General features: G+C 25.9%; 1 protein-coding gene across 1 annotated transcript in view; it reads right to left on the bottom strand.

Annotated features, from left to right (window-relative positions):
- Positions 1-26,362, bottom strand: part of LOC114126934 (uncharacterized) — an 86,552-nt gene that overhangs the window by 20,665 nt on the left and 39,525 nt on the right. The window contains 3 exon segments of the mRNA XM_050201506.1: positions 1,530-1,873; positions 2,135-2,335; positions 8,665-8,801. Of these exon segments, the coding sequence (XP_050057463.1) occupies positions 1,530-1,873; positions 2,135-2,335; positions 8,665-8,801 (682 nt within the window).

Raw genomic sequence — 26,362 nt, 5'->3', positions numbered from 1 at the left:
TTTCAAAGATTGTTAAAGTAGCTAAATATTGATATATTAAATGTAACGACCTCATGTCCTCCGAGGAATCATGACGACGAATGAATTTAAATATTATACCAAAGTAACGAAATATCTGCAGACACAGTGTGTAACATTCGTATATTTCTACCATCGTGACACGTGTCAGTGTCACTATTCTGTACTCCGTGCAAAATTTTGTTTATAATAATAATAGTATGAAAAGATCGTGTTCCATTCCGACCAGAAATCGAACATTTTATTTTTGCTCAAATCAGAATGGACCAATTATTCGGTGTTATTTTGCCAACACACTTTTGCTCTTTTAATGTTTTCGAAAATTACACGTATAGATTTGTCTTTATTAATTTGCACGCGCCATTTAGTTTCGCAGGTCTGCTTGACTTGGTCAGCGCGCGTTTTTGAAGCGTAATCGACTGAAATGTTTATATGTTGTTTGTGGGATTTCGGCTGGAATCATTTACGTAGGTTCATCGTCAACGTAACGAAATGGCGTTTTTCCGATGCCATCCAAGAGATTTATATATATTAAACGGAAGTGAAAAAAAATAATAACACCATGCAATATATCGGAGAGAGAATAGTCCGAACGAACGACTATAAATGATTATTATTTTTTTTTAGATCGCGTTCAATTGGCATGCCTTGTTATTTATTCGGTAAACAATGCGAGATTTAAATGTGACTTTTACATTATTATAGAGACCGGGAATAATGGAATTTGCTTTTAAACAACAATTGAGAAACGTTCCATTAAAAATACATTAGCCTAATTTATTAAGTTCATTCGAATCTTATTCATTGTTCGACTTTTTGGCGAGCTAATATGGTATATTATATTATATCGAACTAATACGGTTCTTTACGTCTTGTGTAATAAATAAATGTGTGCGTGAGTAGAATTGTATTAAATATATTGGTGTGAGACATTTTTTTCAAACATGTATTTTAATGTTGTTTTGTTCGATTTTATTTTGTGACGAAGCGAAATAAGTGTATTTATTTCTATGTATCAATCTAATAAACTATAAAGTGTATAATATTATGAGGGTAGAAATATTAAAAAAGTGTCTATCTATTTATGTTTGTCTGGGATAATCTTTGAAAACGCGATTTTGATAAACTCAACAATAAATTAATAGCTAGTTTTAAAACTCTCAATATACATATTATGTTAATATGATCGACCAAACTCTTGTTATTTGAAAATTAAGTGCAATATAATTGTGACACAAACTATTCAATTTTTTTCTATGAAGTTTTTGAGAGTCAGTTATCTACGTATGCGTTTATATATTTTTATCGATGAAGAAGACTAATACAATTTGAATTATAGTATATAATATAATTTATATTATATTATACATACGTCATATTTGTATTTCAAGCTCAATCAAAATTATCTACATATATTTTAAAATTTTTAATACAACTCCTTTGTATGTATCATTGCTGAAACAAACCTTTTTTTAACGAACGATTTCGTAAATGTATAATGGCAGACATACCTGAGTGTACGTTGGCTTCGATCATAATTTATAACTCGGTCTTTAATATGAATTTTGTGGGCATTCGGCTGTCTGACCACGATCAGTGCGCGTTTATTTTTCGGTGCCGTTCTCTGCTCTATCCTGTAGTAGCAAGTGACGTTTCTTGGATAAGCTCCCGGGAAATTGGGCGACTGGACTCTGCAAAGTTTACGGTCGCACTGATCGAGTATCCTGTCGCAGTAACTTCCTGTAATCATCTGACCTCGCCAAGTCTGGAAAGTGCTATTTCCGTACCGAAGGTGTGCATCGCTCTTTTTCAAATATTTGTACGACAATTTGAAATCAAAATTGTAACCAATACCCTGTAAAAATATGTTTCAATGACATATTATATTTATAATATTTATGTATAAAATATTGGGGTCTCGGTCTCGGATTTAAATCTCGATCCAACTGAATATTATAGCAGCGTTTTAACGATATACTTATTAAATACCTAAGTAGTATGTGGTATCCGCTAAACACTGTCAAACACGAAGTTATGTTTCTGTTTTTCATAAAATAAGTTTTAATTTGATTGAGCACGAGTTTCGTATTAATAATTGATTTATAAGGGTTCTTACCTGTTCGGAGAGTTTGGATAATGTGAGAGTCAGATTTATCGACCGGGTTTCGCTGTAGTAAACGGTAAAGCCCCATGCACTACCGCACCACTGACCACCGGTGTCTGGCAATTGAGATTCTCTGATAGACATGTATCCGTCAGGACATCCGTCTAGAGTGTAGGAAACAAATCTCCCCACGGTGAACGTATCAAATGTCAACTGAAATTTTATTATGCACATTATTTTTATTAGTTATATAATACGGTCGAACTCGTGTAATAGGTATTCGCAGTATTATTATTATTAATAATTTTGTGATTTCTTTGAATTAGTAAAACACCATAATATACATTAGTTTATAAAAACTTGTATACATTTTAGACTATCTCGGTGTGTTGCATATTATTGATTTGCCTACATTTAATGTTTCAAAAATTAATTTTGATTTTAGACAAATCACTATAGACTTTCTAAACATTATATAAATAAATAGTCCATCGGATCCGGTCGTTATTATCTCAGTCACGATAAAATGAAATAGGCTATATTTTGAAACCGTAATTTAATTTGACATAATTACAGTCATAAAACTAAATTATACTGAATTCTAAGTTTAGGAAAACTGAAAATATTTAATATATTCAGTTTAATTGAAATTTAATACTCAAAATCGTTTGCTTTTTATGGCACGTTATTCCTATAAAAAGAAAACCATCAGACAGATACTATTATTATATACACATAATTTAAGTTGGTTTCAAGTTTTTTACTCATGGTAACGGTTATTTACATTGCGAATTAGTCTGATTGAGCAACCGAGTGACAAACAGGAACGGATAATCACAGCAGCTAGGCGTTAGGTAATAATATTTTGGAACATTGGTAATACAAATACAAAATTAAATTAACATCCGTAGCTATGGTAATAATAAATTTGGTTATGAACCTTCAATAAGAGCAGTATATAAGGCTATTCTATTTATTTGTCTGAATTTACATAAATCCATAAAATCATTGATTATGTTCATGTTTTCCGGTACAAGTGTACAACCATCAATAATTCCTATTTATGTATAAGGTAATATTATATTAAAATACGACCTCTACTTCAGTCTACGACCCTTACTCAAAGCCTACGCTACTTTAAGGTTTAGTTAGATTTTGAAACATAGCAGTTCTTAAATATAATTCATATGAAACTATAGTTTCATTTAAATATTGATGGTTGTTAGATGGATGTATTCAATTATTGAAGTACCTTATATACATACTAAATTTTGTTCAAATACTTTGTGTATTGTAATCATGTAATCAAAATATTATTATATTGTAAAGCATAATAAACCTAGTTCAAAAACAATTTTAATTATACATCTAACTATATTTAATATTAAAATATACTACTATATTTTTTATTTACTCGCCTAAATATGTTTAAATACTTTGTGGAGACATAAATTTTCAATACTTTAGAAGTATCAAACGATTACTAAAGAGTAATAGCAAACAAGCTTAATGTATTCACATATTTTAACATATAGTAGTTATAATGATAATATGATCATATTTTATTTTATTATTTTGTACGTATTTAACATTGATAAAATATTAAAAACTGTTTTTAAATGAATAGATAAGTTGGTTAATATACATAGGTTATTTATATACTCGACTAAATCCACTGGTATGATGTTGACATACTTATATCATAATTTATTAAGCATAGTAATAATAAAAACATGTCTACTACAACTGTACGATATTTTTTCGGAAGTTGAAAACGTATAGTATATTATGTCGTAGTTTAATATATTATATTCTTCATCTGCATTTTGTAGTCAAAATTTTCAGGGACCAAATTCATATCCAATGAATTTGATTATGACGTAAAAGAAATTGAAATGTTCATAGGAAAAAAAATATTTTGTCTGATGTGTCAATATTATAACAAATTAATATAGATACTGACTAATATTCAGCTTTGAATGGGGTACATCAAATTTTAGTATAGTAGTATATTATACCTACTGCATTGCATTTAAAATGTTATTAAATATTATTAAATTGGTTTATCTAAAAGTTTAGATTATCAGTATGGAATGGTATTATTGAAGGGGGATATCTATGTGACTATGTGTATTAAAAATTTAAATATCACTTATCTTACGAAAACTCGAGCTTATTAGTATTGATAATCAACGTTTGTTTTGATTTTGTATCTTTTTTCGATGAAAAATATAATATGCTATAAAAAACATCATTTTACATAGCGTATTCAACTGGGTTTTAACTAGTGCATAATAATGCACGTTCCAAAATCGCGAGAAGTACTTAAATCTGTAAAAAGAGAATGACTCGAGTGTTGCGCGTCTGGACGTAAGGACCATTAAAGAATTTAAAAAGTACTTCATCCGTTTATGCATAATACATTTATGTCCTTTTGATACTACTCAACATAAAAGATATATTTTTACATAGGTTTTTGTTTTGTTTTTTTCGTAGAAAAAAATGAAGTAAAAAAACCTAAATCCTGTGTAAATATAATCCAGATATGAGTACATTTCATTGTATGATGCAGGTACCGATTGAATAATTCATAACAGACAACTAAAATATATACATTTATACATATATACATTATACATATTATATATAATTACAATTTTTGCCAGCGGTTCATACAAAAAAAACACAGAGACGCCATTTTGTTATATTTTTCTTTGTTCTTTGTATTGCATTTTCAGGTATAACTAATGTTATATTAAAACAATTTAACTCTTCTAAAAATGGAGGTGTACGTAATATGACATGTGTGATAAAATACTAAAATCCGTAATATACCTACCTACATTATACTATGACTAGAAAAAATATAATCCAAATTAGGTACATACAAAAGCAATCTAACACCAGAGGTCAGAGAGTAAGTTATCATAGTAACTGAATACTTAGTCGACGATTTTGCGTATTTTGTTCCATAGTAAAAATAATTTATTGAGTTGAGTCAAAACGAATTTTACATAAATTCTTATGTATATACAAAAGGATGGTACTCTATTGTGTTAATAACTCTTAATAATACATACATAACAAATAATTTATGCTAGATAATTTTTTTAAATAAAACAATTAAATTATGTTATACAATACAAAAATTTACAGTAAATCAGACTGAAAAAGTGGACTAATAAAAGCTAAAAAGATTCTTCTTATTGAAAAAAATAAAGAAAATTAAAAAAAAAAATAAATTTATATCGCTGAAGTATATAATTTAAAGACAACAATAATAGTTACACATTTTTTTCATATTATAATTATTGTGTATTTTTTGTTGAAAAAAAACTTTATCAATATCACATCAATTGTTTTTTTATTTAAAAAATATTTACAATATATGCTAATAATAGCACAGTAGGTATATTAAACTAAAAGAAACAAATACAGGTGAAGAAATTAACCTAACCTATATAAGTATCCCCACTAGTATATTTTATTTATATATATATTATTATTTTTTAAGTAATATAAATAGTAAATTAAGTTGTAATTTATAATTATAAGTATTTGTTAAGGCGTCTCTTGGTCAATTCAATTCTAATCCTTTTAGCAGGATTTCTCAGGATAATTATTAGAAAGGAAATTTTAGGTGATAAGAAGATTTTTGTGACTAGTAAGTTGATTATTTATGTTATTAATTATTTTAGGGCATAATACGTTTATTGTCGTATTAGGGTGACTTAATTTTGTTGTAGATAAGAATAGACTACAGTTTCTTTTCTTAATATGCTTATATGTTTAAACTATTTATTAATGTACTAATAATTTATTTATATTTTTTTAGTATTTTTAATAATTTATGACTGACCATCATAATAAGAGTTCTCTTTTTTATGAACGTTTACAATAATAACATTTTTCTTAAGAAAAATTATTTTAGACTGTTGTTGTCAATTATTATTCCTATTATAGCGCTTGCTAATGGATATAATATTACCTATAGATAGAAATAGTACACATTTATTACATTGCAGATTACAAAAATCAGAATACCATTTTAAGTATTACAATTATTATATCAAACATTAGAAATACATACTATAGATAACATTTTCATTATAAATGTATTCAGATTTAAGTTTATTTTTTTTTACAATTTGAAGGTTAGGAGTATTTTTATGTATTAATTTTCAATCATATTTTGTTAATAACGTGAAACAAATTGATGTTTATAATGTGTAGAAGATATAAAATTATAAAACATAAGTAAAATTCTTGATTAACAATTACATATTATAATCTCATTTTATTTATTGATGTATTTAAGTTTAATTCCGTTGTAGATACAAATATTAATACTATACAGGTATAATGTATAAATAAATTATTTTATAGCAATTATTGCACCAATAGTATTGAATATTTATGACCTGGTAAAATTTTATGTTCAATAAAATAACGTTTTATAATTTTGTTTTCAATTTATGTTTTTATTTGAACCATTATCATTATAAAAAAAAAAAAAAAAATAATAATTATATTTTATTGAATGTTTAATAATTATTATTATAATGACTGTATTATAATAAACTTCACTTTAAATCAATGAATATTTATTTTAATCTTCATATTGGTTGGTTGACATCTAAAAAAATAATAATCCCTCAGACTTAATGTCGCATGGGTCCTTTTTAGAAAATGTTATATATACTTATAATTATTTATTGTAATATAATTTTGTATTCCATTAATTTAAATATCTTGAGATTATTTTAAATATTTATAATGAATTAACAAAGGTAACCTAATAGAATAAGGAATGCATTTTAGTAGTATTTTTTCAACTTTTAATTTATTATAAATATATTATGTACGTATTAACATATGGACTAATTAAATTAAATGCATATTCGAAAGCGATTATTTAAAGCATTATGGATACAAATAAATATTTTTTTTTTTTACCAAATGGATCTAAAACTTATTCTATATGAATATACAAGTCTGATTATTTTATCGATTTAATATTAAATAATAGTAGTACATATTGTAATTGGAAAGAATAAAACCTTTATACGTTAATGTGAACAAAAATAAGAATTAATTCATAGATTTTACAATAAATTATTTTTAGTTTTGATAAATGTCTTCCCTTTTCCTATACGTATTATCATTATCATAAGAAAGTAAGCAAGTTTTACATAAAAAAAGAAAATCAGCGTCTAGTAAATAACTGAACTTTGGTCATGTAGTTTTTCCCGTGTTATTTTCTGAGTTTATTTGTTGAAGGAAAAAGTTTTTGCTTTTTATAATCGCACACTCAGTCAACTTTGATTGTTCGTATAAAAAAAAAATTACAAAGTTTACATGAGGTAGACGCACAGAGTAAAAGTTCCTAAAAAAAACTTCGATGGTTCAAGGAAGAATAAGATTGAAATTTGCAGTTTCATTTTGTTTCATTTTCCAATTATAGTGTTTTCTTTATTGTTTTAATTTAATTTTTGTATAAAATACGACCCCGAGTACATGTATGATATAAATGGTTTTTGTATTTATAATTTTTTTATATAATATGTATACATAGAAGAACCAACCAGTCGGTTGTTTTATGACTTTTTCAATCAAACTTTTTCGAATGTTATGAAGTTAGTTTTTTCAGTACAATATAATTTTATGTTTCTAAATTCATATTAGATTAATGTAATTGTATTAAATTTTTTATATTTTGTTTAAATAACTTGTGTACTACAATTTTAAGCATGTCCTCGGTGATGTAATATAAATATGTGGAATATTAAAAACATTATGTACATGATGATAAAATACAATTTATGCCATACACAAAAATATAAAGTGTAATATAATAATGATGATATTTAATTAAATTAAATTATTAAATTTTATTGATATTATTTATGATTCTTTATTTGTCTTTGTATAAGTATATAGTTTTCTTTTTCTGAAGTCATAGCTGTTCTGTAACTTATTATTGTAATAATTTACTAGTTTTATTGTTATTGCATGTTTACTAATTTTATCAGATATCTATTCTGTTGATAATTAATTAAATTGCCTCAAATGTATAAGGGTAACTCCTGTACCTATATCCAATTAAAAAAAATGAAATAAGTAAAAATCAAACGAATATTTCAGTGTTTGCACTTAAAGTCTAAAATGTTAGATGTCGATAACGTATAACTACATCCTATTGTATTGATGAAACGTTTTAAACTCCTGTTCAATATCAATTGTCCATATTTATTGTCAATCGTATGCCAATAATATAATAATATTATGAGTTCAATTCAAACGAAGGGCATAATAAACACGTAAAATGCATACGCATGCGTCATATAATGCAGTAGGGATTTCGATGCAACCAAATTTTAAATCCACGACCAACAGTCAGTATGTTATCTGATATCGTATCAAACTGACCGAGCTTATTTAAAAATTATTTCTTTATCAAAATATAACGTTAATATCGTCGTACCAGTTATATATTGACAGATAGATAATATACGTACGCTACAGGAATACAAAATATTTACCTGTATTATATCGCCGTACTTTCCACCGGCTGCGGTAAAGTTCAAGTAGCACAAGAATGGCAATCTATCTTCTCTGGGTCTTCTGACTTCCAGGTCGTACGTTCTGCCGACTTCGCCGTGATATGTCCGGTTACAAGCTGCAAAATACACACACACAAATGATCACTATATTATGATATACGTGTACCGTTACGCGTGTTTCGTACCGGCGACGGTGACAATAATCATCGTTAAGCGAATCTCTCTCGCCACTCCCACCCCTCTCTCGCGGGGTTCCTCTTAAACTTTGCCCGACAGGCGTTCCCCCGAAGTTTTGGCGATAATGCGAATTAACTTTCCACACACGCGTGTGTGAAATAATAATTGCCGTATAACTAGAATCGTCATCGGACGTGTGCCAACAGCGGTGTCATAGTCGTATAATAATTTACGCGCGCATGCTCCCGCCGAATTCTTTGAGCACAGTATCAGTTTTCAGAGTTCTATGCTTGCAGCAGGGTAACAGTTCAAGGCGCGTATTAACGACCGACGTTAGTTCACGTTTTGCATGTTATCCAAACGTGATACGGATAGCGAAAAACTTTATTTTCTTGGTACAGCACGCGTGAAATCAGAGAACCTTTAAGTATATATATTATTATATATCCGTATAATGTTTGCGTACCTATACGATGTGTACGCATTGTATATTATATACGTATTTGCGATGGGATGGAACCTTTTTAGGATTTATTGAACCGATCTGGGTTACGTGAACGGCAGACGAGCATGTCGCGTAGAAAAATAAAAATTCATTGTTGCGGAAATCGAAAAAAAAATACTCGTTTTACTGGAATAATTTGAGTACTCCAACACGTACATTATATTGATCATCTGCAATATTATATAACGGAGTCTACGTACGATAGTGTAACCTGTCAGGTTAGGTGCTTATCCATCTTTCATCCCGCTATTGTAAGGTCTTTGTATCCAAAATTACTTATTGTATATTCACTTGTATACATAGCATGTAATTTATTTTTAATTAAAAAAAGAAAAAGTGACAACTATTCTATTCTATATATATATATATATAGATTTACACAGTTAGAGCGTTCTTAAACCAGAATGGGAACCATTTAAAGATAGCCAGCAGATATTAATAACAATAATCATAATGCATAAATAAAATATAGAAACAAGGTAGTTAGTTGATAAGTAATAGGAAGTAATAACTATTGTTTAAAATTGTATTGTTTAGTTAAATATATAAGATTTATGTATCATATTAATAGAAAAATTTCAGAATTTGAGCATTCAAGTATTATCAACTAACAAAAAGTTGAATAGAACCACGAAAAACAAATATTTTAAAAGTGTCTAGACGATTAACGATCTGTAAAGAATTTATACAATTGCAAAAATAATAGTCAACACAAAACTAGGATTTGGCTGAGTTTATATTATTATATGTTTAACACATTTAACACAATCCAAATTTAGTTTTCTCTCTATATATATTTATTTAATATTTTTTTATAAAATATAATCATCAATTTATAATATGTTGTACTGTAAGACATAATTTTATTAAATAACAATAATAGGTATATGTCATTTACACATTGTTTAGTTGTTAGAGATTTCAATTTGATTTAATATCATGAGTCTTGAAGTAATATTATAAATATTTATGTTATGAATGACATATTTTCAAGCATTTTTGTAATGATAAAAAGAAACATATATATATTGCGATAAAAACTGAATTATATAATCAATTTATATAATATTACACCACAATAATGTATTGACTTAATAATTTGAACAAATAAATTAATCACTATAGTCGCTAGTTATAGTTACATATATTTTAGACAATGGTCAACGGAGCATTTTATAAAAATAATTAAGCTTTCAGGCAAATATAGGTATTTTTAAATTATGAACTGTCGTCTACCAGTTGATATGTTATTGATTTTATAAAGAATTACATTTTTTTTTTTTTATTAAGGTTGACCTAGATAACATTCAATTTTAGTTAGTATTAATAACATTTTCAATATTGTAGGATATATACTACAGTTTTATTAAAAAATTGTGTTAATCAGATGCATGAAATATGAATTTAATGAATGATTTTCATATAAATTATAATATGTAAGCCGTAAGACGTCCTACATTATTTATTAAATTTATATCTCAAAAATAGCATAACATAGAAAGTCATAACAAAATTTAATAATATTATTATCTTTTTATTCACTATTTTAATAAAAACAACCAAAAACATTCGATAAAGTTGTCTTGATATTATACTAAAATGGCTAAAAATTCTATAATCCTCGGGGGCTGTACTTATATATTATATTATTATTAGTGTTATGATGTTTGTACAATGTATATATTATCATATTAATATCTTATGTATTCTCTAAGATTATGTTAAATTGTTTATTTTAGTGTGGATTTGGTTATTGTCTGTTTGTTGAAATTTAAAAAATCAATTAACTACACAATTGAGATCATTTTAAGAAAATTGACTGAAAAATGACATTTTGTTTTATTTTAAAATTTCCTAAAATTACCTATTACTCGTATTGCCAGCTCTGACACCAGATATACATTCTTCTATGACGTCTGGTACCTAATCATATTTGATTGAATTTGAATAATATATAATATTATGAATTTAACCAGCTTTAATGTAAATATATATACCCGGTTGAACATGGTAATTTATTTCTAATTTATATACTGCAACAACGGGATGTGTGTTGATCGAGTGTTGGATGTTTTAATCACAAGAATCAAAATTACAGTGTGTTAAATTTCAATTTCCTGACATTTTACTCAAATATGAATCTAAATTATTGAACACAATGGTGGTTTGTTTAAAACTATTTCGGTGAAATTTTATCTAACGACTACCTACCCATTTATTCGTTCCTCTTTTTGTAAGATGTCTTGGGTTTTTTTTCATCACTGTGTAATTAATAATTAGTTTAACAATACTTTAAAGTGTACTGTATTAATTACGACGAAGGTATCGTGTTTTAAAATTCTGTATATAATCGAAAAATATATAGACCGTGTATAATTTTAATTATTTTGAATGGCTATACTCTATATAGATAACTAAATAACCTAAATAGGTAAATAATATCATATAACTTTAAATTGTTTTGTTTTAGTTAAAAATTGTGTACATAAATTAGTCAAAATTATCTTTTTTATTCGTTAAATAACCTCATACAGAAATATAAAAATCATGAATAAAACAAATACAACATGTTAACTAAGAAAACTGTAATGGAAACATTTTTGTGAAATGAATAATGTTCAAATATTTATAATTAAATAGTGTTAATTGAAAATAAATTGTAATTTTATGTCAGTATGATTAAAATGACTGATTATATACAATAGTGGAATTTGTGTGATTGTGGTTATTTGTTCAATATTGCAAAGACGTGTTAACTAGAAGCCAAAATCTTATTTCCAGTGCTCGACTTAGAAAAAAAAATTGTATTGATACTCTTATGACATAAACGTATTTGGGTTTCTGAATTTACCTAATATAACTATGTCGTGTTTAGACCCTACACCCTTCTTTAATTAAACCAAAAAAAATAAACCATTAACCAACAAACATATTATCATAATTTAATATACTTACATTAAAAGTTTTTATCATAAGCGTACGTCAAATTGTTTGACTTTTACATGAAATTTAGGTAATATTTGTATAATTCTTAAAATAAATAAATAAAGAATAATTTTAAATGTTTTAAATTTGTTAGTTCTTTCTATTTGTAAATATTTCTAAAATCATGATTACTTATTGTTTTATACTCAAATATTGTAATTATTACATAACCATTATTATATATTACTGTATAGATGTATACCTCTTTAGATATTAACACGTTAACACTTTTTGGAAAAACTTATATACGTATTATATTAATAAATTTTTTTATAAACTCTTTGTAATTGTATAATAAATAGTAAATAATGCTAATAATAATTCTATGCGTAAAAATGTAGGGGGTATACTAACATATCAGAAAATGTAGTTGAGTTATTCTCCCCAACCAAAACCAAGTCCTACTTATTTTATATAATTTCTCTCCGAGAAATTTAAGTCTGTAAATTTAGATGACTTACAATTTTCTATTAAAGGAATTGTACTTTCTATAGTAAACTACCATTTTTACGTTACTATATCAACATAAACATAACATCGTTTTCACCAAATATTAATTTATAATAATATTATTCATGAATTGTATATATTAAAATCGGTATGAATAAATATAAATTTATATCCACTTGACATAAATATGTAATTTTTAAAAATAGTTAAATTTTATTGATGATGTATGTTAATTTTCTAAAAGTAGTTAAAATGTAGATAAAATATAAATGGTTTTGATTCTTGGTAGCTCTTTGAAATATAATATTATGTTTAAAATGTAAATATTACATATAATATGGGTTAGAAAATACATTCCAAACGAAAAGTAAAATATATAACACCGAACGCAACATCAGAAATATTGTATGTATATTTGATGAAAAAATGTTCATATACTTTGAATTATATTTTATAAAAGTAAATTCATACATTTAAATTACTAAATTATTTTGTTGTGAGAGTGTATTCAATTATGTACAGAATTAAAAAAACTTTTGTCGCAATTAAAGAGTTTCAGAGTTAAGTTTTATGCTTTTGTATATATCTGTATAATTATATATATTATGCAGAGTATCCTTAGTAATTTGTAATTAGGTTACTGTTTTTAAATACTTAATATTAAACTATATATGTAGGTATACTGTACGTCATATAATATTATATATGTGTAATATGTATGTTAAATCATGTTACTCAACACTTTATACAATACGATTTTCGCACAAATCGCAAGAGAATAACATTAAGAACATTGCATACTTAGTCTAATACTATAAAATAATCACATTATTGTAAAACCATAATATCATTATTATTTTCCATTAAGGAACTTTTTTCTGCTCATAATCGAAGAGTCCAAAACTTTTAAAAGTTAATTTAACATAATATACTTTCATTGTTTTTGTTAGTAATACAATTTTAAGAAGTACGGAAGAATAACAACAATAATATATTTTTACTGTACACGTAATTGCTTGAATGACGTGTTAATGAAATGCAGATTAAAATAATTGGATTATAAACTATAATGCAAAACATAGTGTATTTTTTAATCTCGCCTTACACTACTAACCTTTTATATTATTCAAATATTCAATTAGATTATTATTACTAGGTTTCCTGGACTTCAGATATTTTCATTGTTGATGAAAAAGCAAAAATAAATAAATATCATTTTCGGTTTTTTTTTTTATATGGTTATGTTCATAGTTAAATAATTTTGAATTCTTAGTGATACATTGATGTATTCAACGTTGTTTTGAAATTATATAACTAAACCGATACGCATAAAAATGGTAAATTACCAGAAGCTAATCAATAAAAGTTATAAATAATATAATATATTTTGTCAGTATATTTAATAAAATTAGTATGAAATCATATATTTATTTTTGGTTTATACAGCTACAAAGTTCTACTGATATCTAGTTTTGTCAACTCTGCTTTGACAGATTTACATTTGTAGTATTTCTTATTAATAAATGTCTGCAGATACTCAATCATATACGTATTAAATTACCGTTTTCAGATATTTACCGATCGTCTATCGAAGCTTGGACGATTATGATGATTATAGTGTTACTTATTTTTGACTCAACAAATATAATATAATATTATAAATAATTTAATTCATTACAGTATAGCTATTTATGCACACTTTTTTATTATCTATATTCTATGGTGTCCGCGCATTTAGTCCACAATATTTTTTTTAAGCGACCAAAAATTACCCTCCTTTTTCTAAACTTTATAATAATAAATTAAAATTAGGTACATTAGTGCACGCTTGTAATTATTCGCTACAAAACATCATCAACATTTTCTGGTTTTAATAGGTAAAACAATGCTGTCCTACTGGAAAACTTCTTTCGACTATCTTTGCTGTTGTTTTTTTCATTTCATTATTTCTCTAAGTACGTACACACATAAACGTCTTTTCATTAACGATACGGCTTCTAATGCGCCAACTTTTTTCAACAATTATTACTATCGATTTCAAACTTTCTGCTCGTTTACTCTGTCTTGACTGTCTCTAGTCTGTGTGTAATCAATAAGAGAATAGTCGATAGCCTTTTTCTCAATTATCTCAACCCCGATTGTTTTGCCATCCCCTGATATTCTAAGTCGGAGATGAACTAAATCCGGTGTTCCGTAGTTATTTTATCGATACACAAATGTTATCGTTATAGTGATAATATATAATAGTCGTTCAACACTATTCTAACTCTTCGATATACTAGAGATAAACTAAACAATTTACAATATTATCAAGCACAGTCGTCAGTTAGCGTATATTATTCCGTATGCACTTTGTTCATTTCGAGAATTGCCTCCGGCGAATAAACGGAAACGACCCACAGGCTGCAAACCCTGCTGCTGAGAATATACACACTATTTCGAATGTTAATTGTTATTTACACTTACTATGTAAATCTCGAGAATCTCTCTCAAAACGTCTCGGGTAGTGTTCTCTTTTCGAAAAAAAAAAATAATAACGAGTTCGTTTTACGTCCACTATCTCCCGATTAATAACGCTGTGTGAAATCGTTACGGAAAACCCATCGATTTCAATTTCGTAAAATATGGTTAATATTATAATATACCATTGGATTTTTATACTTTGCGTTACGGTCTAATATTTTGGTTCAAAATAGCGTTAACGTTTGATTCATTTGTTTTGGTTAGTTATTCTTATTGTATTGTGTATATTTTTTGATAATTTAAATTATCATTCTAGACGATTAATATAAAGTAACACAAATTATATGATGATGATAATATTATTGATTTATACTTGTTTTTTTGACATTTTTATTTAAATTCATTTTTTTTAAGCTCCAAACAATTACTGAAGATGTTTTTTTGGAGATAAAATGTGCAATTGGAAAAATCATTCATCTGAACCGTTTTTCAACTCATTTGCATGACAAAATCATACATATTTTTTACGAATAAGTTCAATCTAAAGTATTTTTAAATGTAGATAAGTATATTAAATAGTTTTATTTTAAGATAAAATGTGACTATATAAGTAGTGATATAAGATCTTTAAAATCTTCTATTTTAAATAGTGATATTTTATACATATGAAGTAATGAATTAAAGTGTGGTTTATAATTTGAAATAATATTCAAAAAACTTACTTATGAAAATTATACATATTTTATTTGACAAACTGAACCAGAAAGATTGCGTAATGATTCTAGGGAATTCCTTTGCAAATAACTTTCAAAATATATATTATCCAGCAGAGTATGTATTATTTCACATATATATGGCTCTTTATATGTACATACATTATTAATCCTTTAAGTTAACTTGCTTTTATAATATGTACCTTTGCGTTCGTGTAAGATATTTAATTTAAATTTAAAATAAAAGCGTGAAACACAAATACAATGAGCTACATTTGCGATTTTGATGTATAAAATACTTCGGTGTTATGAAACGCTTTCAGTAATAATATTATAGTGTTATATTAAAAAGAGTAAATTAAAAGTATAACATAACTGAGCCCGAGCGATATCTGTAGTTGACACGTTAAGCGTTTTTTTGCTTCCGATTTTTTAACCGATTTTTTAACCTACCTATTCTAACGAAACCCCCACACAACTAAAGAATAACATAGCTTATATTCCTGCGATGGCACATTAAAATCCTTAAAAATATGCCCAGGTTGATGAAAAAATCCAATGTACGTATAAATAAAAATTGGCTAGAATCCAGTCCGGTAATCTTCTTGTAATTTATAGCTTTTTTTGGTACTATGAATGAAATGACAATAGGGCCGGGATTTTGGTTTATTTGTTTTGTTATTTGAGGGGAAAATCGTTTTGTCTAACATTTTTACCCCAGACGGACCGAGCATAACATATAGTTGGCAGGAATTCATTATATTATATACTCTGACCCGGATGCAGAGTGTACTTCATATCCGGTATAAGCCTCACGGGTGTGTTGTTGGTTTGATTTTTTCATCATTTGAGGTTCATTTAGCAATAAAATGTAAGTTTCATGTTTTTTTTTATCAATTTTGTTAATCATTTTATCATTTTTTACAATCAAGCTGTACTTAAATAAATACATTTTTAAAATATTATATTAATATTATATAAAAAAAATAATATAAAAATAGCTTAACAGTATTATAACTTTGTAAATAATGTATTGCTTAGGTATTTATTATTATAGTTTAATTATGTTCAGTGTAATTTGGTTTTTTTTGTTTTATTTATTTATTGTTCGTATATTTTCCTTAAATTACACTTGTGTTTTGTGTGTAAGTGATCAATTGAATACATCATATTTATCCTATTATGTTTACAACATATGAGTTTTAAATTATATTTTCAAGTTATTTTAGTGCATAACTTTTAACGTACTATGATTGGTCGGTAAATCAGAAAAACTAATTGATAAAAAAGTCTAATAGTATATAAGTTAAAAAATCGTTTTACAAAATAAAGTAGGTATCCTGCTTCTGTATTGATCATATAAATTATACGTTATTCAATACAATTCAACCTAGTTAACTATTATTATTTTCTTAAGATAGCATTATTAGGTTATTAAAAAAAATATATCATATGAAAACTTCAGGAATATTTTCTTTTGTGAACATTTTAAAATAGTTTTAATGAAAAAAAAAAAGGTTATCCAATTTAGCAAAAAGTACCTATGTAAGTGCTGAGGAATGTTGTTTTGTATGAATAATAAAATTATATATACATAAACTATTATTAACTTACTTATAATAATTATGTAGATAGATGCTCGATGTCAAAATTATCGTTAAAAGTAAATTATTGAATAATAAGTTTTTGAAAATAATTTAGCGAATGAATAGAAGTTTATTTTTATTTAAGTTTTATCAATATCATAATGGAAACCATACTCGATTTCAATCATATTTTTCGTATATTATAATAAAGATAATTACAATGATAAAATTAACTCAGCATTTGAAAATGTGATAATAATCGAATTATTGAACGTTGCCATGTACGTTTTTATTGTATCGAGTAGATTATAGTAATATGTGAATATTGGGTATATTATTATAGTTACAAGACATGAATTGCGGAAGTAAATGATGTAATGATAGAACTACCCACGTTGGTGGGTTCGTCTCCACGCTGTAGTGTCAATTATAACATTTTCTTGGTTGTATAATATTATACTTTATACGCGCTCAATGTTTGTCACACGTTCAATAAACTTAGGACATTACAGTTATTCATGGCCCCTACGCAAAAGTCCATTAGATTATTTTGCTCTGTGTTTTTATTCTCAGGTTCCTTCCTGAATGGCGGGCGCGTGCCAAGTAATGTCCTAGCAATGGAAACGACGTGCACGATATTTATACCAGTCAAGATGTTAAAGACATTTGGAACACCCGCACACACCAATAAAGTTCAATAAAGTACATAATAATAGTTGTTTCAAAATGTACTGAATAATATTACAAATGTTTCGGTGAGTTTGAGTTCAAATATCTAAAATATGTGCAGTATGCAAATGAAAATTTACAAAATAAAAGAATTGAAAGCGACTAAACTTTATGTACGGTATAATATTAAAATTTAAAATTATGCATATCGATTTCATTCAAATATCATGTAATATATCATAAATTCTATATTTTCTTCTAAGTATTCCTAAGGTAATATTGAAAAACACCATATTATAAGTATAATATGTAGGTTTGATCTTTTTTATTTGATATACTCCAAAATATGACAAAATAATAAATATTAATGAATTTATAATACATTTTATGAAATCATTTTAAACTATAGATAACTATTTTTGATATATTATTTTAACTAGGCATCTAACTTAAAAATAAAAATCTGTTTATCGTATTGTTAAGTTTAAATTGTATCTAGCCATTGAAACTTAAAAAAGGTAGACAAGTGGGTACCGTTATGCTGTACATTAGATGTTGAGTTGGTCAATATTATGGGTTAGGTGAAATTTGAATATAATGATACATAATTGTATATGATTTTGAGTGGAAACGGTTTACCAGTCTATATTATTATGTATATACATATTTTAAAAATGTCATCGTGTTCAGCAAAATTGCATAACATAGTACATTTTTGTTATGTATTTTTCGTTATTTTGAACTAAATTGAAATCCTATAGAAACTATCATTACACTCAATATTGTTTTATTCTCGATAACACGATATAAAATTACTCGTTATCTATAGAATACACTTATTATATTATTTTTATTATGGTAAAAAAAAGAAAGATAACGAAATTTTATCAGAGACCAACGAAAATCCTGAAGAGAGTGAAGACGAACCACAAAATGAGGAAAAGGTCACTATGGTTGCATTAAAAAAAACTAAAACACGATTTAAAAATATTAGGAAGTAGTTAATAATGTCCCTTATTTTTAGTTATCCAATTTAGAAGACAACGGGGAAGACAGAAGTAATAAAAAACTAACTTTAATGACGGATTAAAAAAAAAAAAACGATCTATTCAAATACTTTACTATGATTTGATTATTTGTATAAAAACTCAGTGTCTCAAATTGTTCGATACCTCGATTTTTTCCTGTTCTCCTTGATATTCGAAATTACAAGAATTCACCGTAATATACTATACGTAAAGTTTTAAAGCCAAACGAATAATGTTTTTAAAATATAATTTAAAATAATAAACAACGTAACTTATTGTTAAATAATAAATTTCGTCCAAATTTGAACTTAAAATATCTAATACTTAGTATTTATTCTATTTATTGTATTAAAATTAATTCATGCTATTAATTTAATCAGCATAATATTTGAGCTTATTAATTTTTTTCTTTCGGATATTGCACGAACACACATTATATATAATATTTACACATGTTATTTTTATACATATAAAAATATGTCAGTTTATTTATTTTTAATGCACATTTTTAATTTCATAGTATACTGCAATGACTGTTGTTACATTTATTAAATTAGTTATTGATTTAATATGTCATTATAAAATTGCTCACGAACATAAATATTTTACTTATGCATAGTATGATATATACATATACACATACATATATTATATTTTATAAATACAGAGGGACAATACATTTGTTTTGGAATAAATTCAATGGTTTTTTTTTCTATTAAAATCCTTGGCACGTTTTTGAATACGATTAAAACCACTAGAAATTTGTATAGTATCAAACAGGAGTGGAATTGACAACGTATAAATAAAGTGGTATATAGCTAGTTGACTCAGTTATTATTTTAACCATATGTTTATCATATATAGGTACATTAGAAGCTTATTAAACAGAAATGTATTTCTATAATCGAATAAAAAACTTATAAACAGTATCAATATGTAAGTGTAAAATGAACATACGTAGTCAATCAACAAGATTTGAATACTAAATATACTGCTAATAAAACACACTGCACCATTTTAAACCTAATTCCATTAGTTTAAATAATCATAAAGCAAAAAAAAAATTTCACATACCAATGTAATACTATTTATATGTATACAATATACAATTAATTATTGAACGGTTAGTTAGTACAATACGAATAATATTTACTAGTTGTTTGATATAACTGATATGTATTAAATTATTGAAATATAAATTCCTGATCAAAATGTTTTTAATATAGTTTATACTTTATTATAATACTTTACTGAAATAGAAGTTAATGTGGTTAAAGGTAATAAAAAAAAAATATTGATTCATTTTTTTTTTTTCGGAACGAATGTTGAATATTAATTGTTAAATGTAAAATGTTGATATATTACACTAAATTACTATAATTTACAAACTACTTTCATAGTCCCCTATATCTTTCAAGGCTGTTATCATGGATATAATATTATTATCCTTGTATACAAAATTAAATAACTCAAAATTTTGAATCTCAGCTTAGTTAAATGATGATTTACAAAAAAAAAAAAAATTACTCAACATTTATTTACAGAAAAAATATAGTGATTCTCATTTGAAAAGGAAGAATGTAGTATTTACACAAGACACTTTTTAAAAGGTACACAAATATAAATATTTTAAAATGAGGTCATTGATTAACGAATCAAATTGCAAAATTCAAACGAATTAAAGTGCAAATAAATGAGAGAAAATACACAACAAAATATAATGTGGTGTATCGCATAAAAATAAAAACATACGAATGCTATAAAACTATTATTTATTAAAGTATAATATGAAACGTCAAATTCACGAACATTTCCGGTTAAACCGTTACTTAATATTTCGTAACAAAAATTAAACGTATAATATTGATGTAATTCAATTTGAAAAATTTATTGTAAACGTATTATAAGTATATAGATTTCTAATATTGTTTGTAAACGTATTTTAATTATTACAGTTTTTAATGAAAATGGAAAAAAAATTGATTTGGTTATACATCTTTGAGATTGATTTTGGTACATAAAAAAAAAAAAAAAAAAAAATTAGTAATAATCTGTGGTTATAGAAGTTTCTTTATTTTTATTTTTTTCCCTTTATCAGAGTATTTGGGAAGGTTAAATGTGGTGATAACGAGGGTTTGAAATGCTAACAGCATATATCTATAGAAATTTTATGAAATATTAACATATTATTATTATATACATTATATACATAATACGACCGAGACAAAAAGGTAATTGAGCCCAATGGCCTTTTAATTACCCTAAATTGGCCACATTGTCAAAGGCCGTGTCGACGTTTTGACGAGATGATTAAGACTGCAGTGTAGGGTTAAAACGCCAATACAAAATGCGTTCTAAAATATCAACGGTAGCAGCAGATCGACTATAGAGGGGTGAAAAAAAATGAGATCTCTGTGTACACACTTTTTAGCATAAAACATCAGAAAACGGCGTCGGCGATAACGTGCTAGCAATGCGTGCGTCTTAATTTCGTATGCGAATCGCGTCAGTGTTTTGTGGCGAGTATAAATCTGCCTCTCTCTCTCTCTCGCTCGCTCACTCATACACACACACACACACATATACACAATATATATATATTTATGTATAATATTATAATATACTCTCCCGTCGAGGCTGAATATTAATAATACGCAGTTCTCGAACCGTGAACCAACGATACGGCATTCTTCTTCGAACCCTCGTCGAGACATTATCATAATAATAATAATAATAATAATAATAATAATCTCGACGTAGGGGTACTGGTGGGTTGACATCGTTTTTGCCGTCCAAACGTGCGATACGCGCAGTTCACTGATGGTGGTACGTTAGTGGTTAGGGGGTGATAGGAGGACAACCCGACGAAAGGCTCGCGATGGATCTTCCGAACATACTGTAATATCTATATTGTCGACACGACGGGACGGTCGGTCGGTCACGTGACGGGCAGCTTTCCATTTTACCCCGAAGTATTATCCGGCACGTATAAAAAAAGACTTAGTCGATCATCATTATTCGATGTATATTTACGAACTACGCTTAATTGAGTCATCAGCCGGTACGTGTTTCCCGGATGACAACGTAAAAGGCCTGTTTAAGTGGCCTTGTATGGATTTTTCCGAAATATGTGGTGCATTTTTTCAAGGTAATTTCCTTTCCTCGTCTCGCGCGCATTAAAAATAAAAAAAATGTTTGATATCGATCGTCGAACATTGTATATTTTGTATATTTTATATTTTTACAGTTAGTGCATTATAACGATCTGGGATAGAATGGTAAAGTTAAAATAATGGTATAATATTGATGTGAGTTTTCTATATTGCCTATTTAAAAATATAACTTATAAAGTATTATAATTTCACTTAAACTATTTAAATAGTATGTACATTGAGTATTATGGATTGTATTAGGTTTTGTTATTATGTTATTGCATAGATAGACACTTCTTCCAAAAATAATTGTCGGGCTTAATTAATTAAACGAAAATAAATATATATTAGATACATACTTTGGTTTGATTTTTAACAAAATTATGTCCTTGTAACGTTAAAAATCGTTCGAATATTTTTCCATAAACAACTGCATATGTATAATATGAATAACACGTGAATGTATTAGTGTTTAATTCCGCGGAAAAGTTCCATTGAAGTATATGGAGCTTGTTATAATATCAGCATTGTGTATTCTTATTATACTCGACCTCTTGTTATCTATAAACTACCCGATTGTACGGGTCTTTTCTAACGAGGGCTAAACGTTTCAATGTCAGACGTCAAATTTAGACAACGAAGACGAAGGCTCCGGGATTAAAACAGTTATTTTTTTCGGATTCAGTGTTTGCTGCGTCCTTACATTTTTTTCCTTTACAATATACTTTCTTCATTAACTGTGTTCACGTCGATAAGACAATAGACCAAATTGACGTCTGATGGCGTGGTGTATAAAAAACAATCACGATTTTTTTCTCCAATCTCATAGCAGATCTCCATGTATATCGATTTGTATACAGGGGATTTTCTTTTTTTTTGACATCCGGGGAAAATTTTGTTACATGATATGATATTATTTTTCAAAAGTAAATATATTTTTAATGATTTCGTTCACGAGAGTAAAAGGACATTTTATACATTTTTATTTTGATGCAAATTTGGCTAAATCATAATATTTAATCGTACATTATATATAATATATATAAATCAATGGTTTAATTTAATTGGTTGCCCTTAAATACAATTATTATAATTGGACTATAATTCATTATAACATTTAAAAATAAAATACACTTGGGAAAACATTTTTCTTTTTAATGATATAATAGATAGTTGAATGCAGTTGAGAAAATGGTTAGGTACTATTATATAATGTAGTACGTACGTAATTACGTCTATGGCTTATCCATGTATAATTTAATTATAAATTATTTATTTCAGTTAAAAACAAAGCAATTAATTTGATTAAATTAAACGATCAATATATATAAATATATGATTATGATAATACTTTAATTTGTATAATATAATATGTTTTCTTATTTTTACCGTATTTATAATTTTTAAGTATTTTAAAAAATGGTAAAAAATGAAAATGTCTTATTTTACATGCTTTTATACTTTTTAATATAATATATTTATATATTATATACATTTTTCTTATATGATAATATTAATTATTTTTTTCCAGTTAAGAAACTAGTATTTTGAATTTACATAAAAGTAATTAATAATCTATAAAAATAACCAAAATTATTTTAAACAACCATAAAATATATTTTTAGTATCAATGGGATAGAAATGTTTTTTTCTCAGATTCATAAATTATTTAAAATATTTGTCATAATAATATTATGTTCTGTACAATTATTCAGTCTAATTCAAAAAACATAATTAAATTGATGTGCTGCTCCATTTTTCACGAAGAATAGATTATTGTTTTAGATACATTTTTGCTTGAGACTTTACAACTAGTATAACATGTGAAGTGTGGTTTTAAAAAACAAAAGAAATATAATACATAATCTGTTAATGGAAATTTAAAGTGTTCTGTTAATTGGAGCGCACTTTCTAACACTTATTATAAATAAATTAAAAAGTTTGAAAATATTGTAATATTATGTTTGAATATCATTTCGAACCTTCAATGTACTTTTATTAGACGGTTTGAAGGATTTTCTTATACAATTTAAGTATGGTTTATTATTTTTTTTTAATAATATTTGAAAAACATTGTTGTATGAAGTGTTTTGTTAATTTATTTTTAAATTTAATATAAAAACGAAGTACCTATGAATATAATGATTATAGTACTATGTACAGTATTGTACACATTAATTAGTATCTAACTAATGTATATTATAATAATAATTAATAATTACGTTTATCGACATAAATGTAGTGAAATTGCATATCTATGACGCCGTTTGAGATATTTCATGTTAAAATTAAATTTATGTCTACGTTTTTGATGATATTACGATGGTATTTTTAGTTAACGAAAATCTACAGATTTTAAAAACATAAATCATTTATTATTGTTGTTAAAACGAAATATATAATATATAAATCAATGGTTTAATTTAATTGGTTGCCCTTAAATACAATTATTATAATTGGACTATAATTCATTATAACATTTAAAAATAAAATACACTTGGGAAAACATTTTTCTTTTTAATGATATAATAGATAGTTGAATGCAGTTGAGAAAATGGTTAGGTACTATTATATAATGTAGTACGTACGTAATTACGTCTATGGCTTATCCATGTATAATTTAATTATAAATTATTTATTTCAGTTAAAAACAAAGCAATTAATTTGATTAAATTAAACGATCAATATATATAAATATATGATTATGATAATACTTTAATTTGTATAATATAATATGTTTTCTTATTTTTACCGTATTTATAATTTTTAAGTATTTTAAAAAATGGTAAAAAATGAAAATGTCTTATTTTACATGCTTTTATACTTTTTAATATAATATATTTATATATTATATACATTTTTCTTATATGATAATATTAATTATTTTTTTCCAGTTAAGAACTAGTATTTTGAATTTACATAAAAGTAATTAATAATCTATAAAAATAACCAAAATTATTTTAAACAACCATAAAATATATTTTTAGTATCAATGGGATAGAAATGTTTTTTTCTCAGATTCATAAATTATTTAAAATATTTGTCATAATAATATTATGTTCTGTACAATTATTCAGTCTAATTCAAAAAACATAATTAAATTGATGTGCTGCTCCATTTTTCACGAAGAATAGATTATTGTTTTAGATACATTTTTGCTTGAGACTTTACAACTAGTATAACATGTGAAGTGTGGTTTTAAAAAACAAAAGAAATATAATACATAATCTGTTAATGGAAATTTAAAGTGTTCTGTTAATTGGAGCGCACTTTCTAACACTTATTATAAATAAATTAAAAAGTTTGAAAATATTGTAATATTATGTTTGAATATCATTTCGAACCTTCAATGTACTTTTATTAGACGGTTTGAAGGATTTTCTTATACAATTTAAGTATGGTTTATTATTTTTTTTTAATAATATTTGAAAAACATTGTTGTATGAAGTGTTTTGTTAATTTATTTTTAAATTTAATATAAAAACGAAGTACCTATGAATATAATGATTATAGTACTATGTACAGTATTGTACACATTAATTAGTATCTAACTAATGTATATTATAATAATAATTAATAATTACGTTTATCGACATAAATGTAGTGAAATTGCATATCTATGACGCCGTTTGAGATATTTCATGTTAAAATTAAATTTATGTCTACGTTTTTGATGATATTACGATGGTATTTTTAGTTAACGAAAATCTACAGATTTTAAAAACATAAATCATTTATTATTGTTGTTAAAACGAAATATATAATATTATAATATGTTTAAACATCCATATGGACCTGATTGCAACGATGAAATCTGCAACGCCTGTCGTACTTCACAAATTGGAACAGTTCAATTATTATTGTTGACAACCCGTCTACGGATTATGGGGATGTTAAAATTAGTAACATGTGTTCGTAAATATTATTTCGAACTCTAGTAATTGGAAAA

The sequence above is a fragment of the Aphis gossypii genome, chromosome 2, assembly GCF_020184175.1.
Source record: "Aphis gossypii isolate Hap1 chromosome 2, ASM2018417v2, whole genome shotgun sequence".
Lineage (NCBI taxonomy): Eukaryota > Metazoa > Arthropoda > Insecta > Hemiptera > Aphididae > Aphis > Aphis gossypii.
Note: the sequence above shows the minus strand (reverse complement) of the source record. Positions and strands in the feature narration are given on the sequence as shown.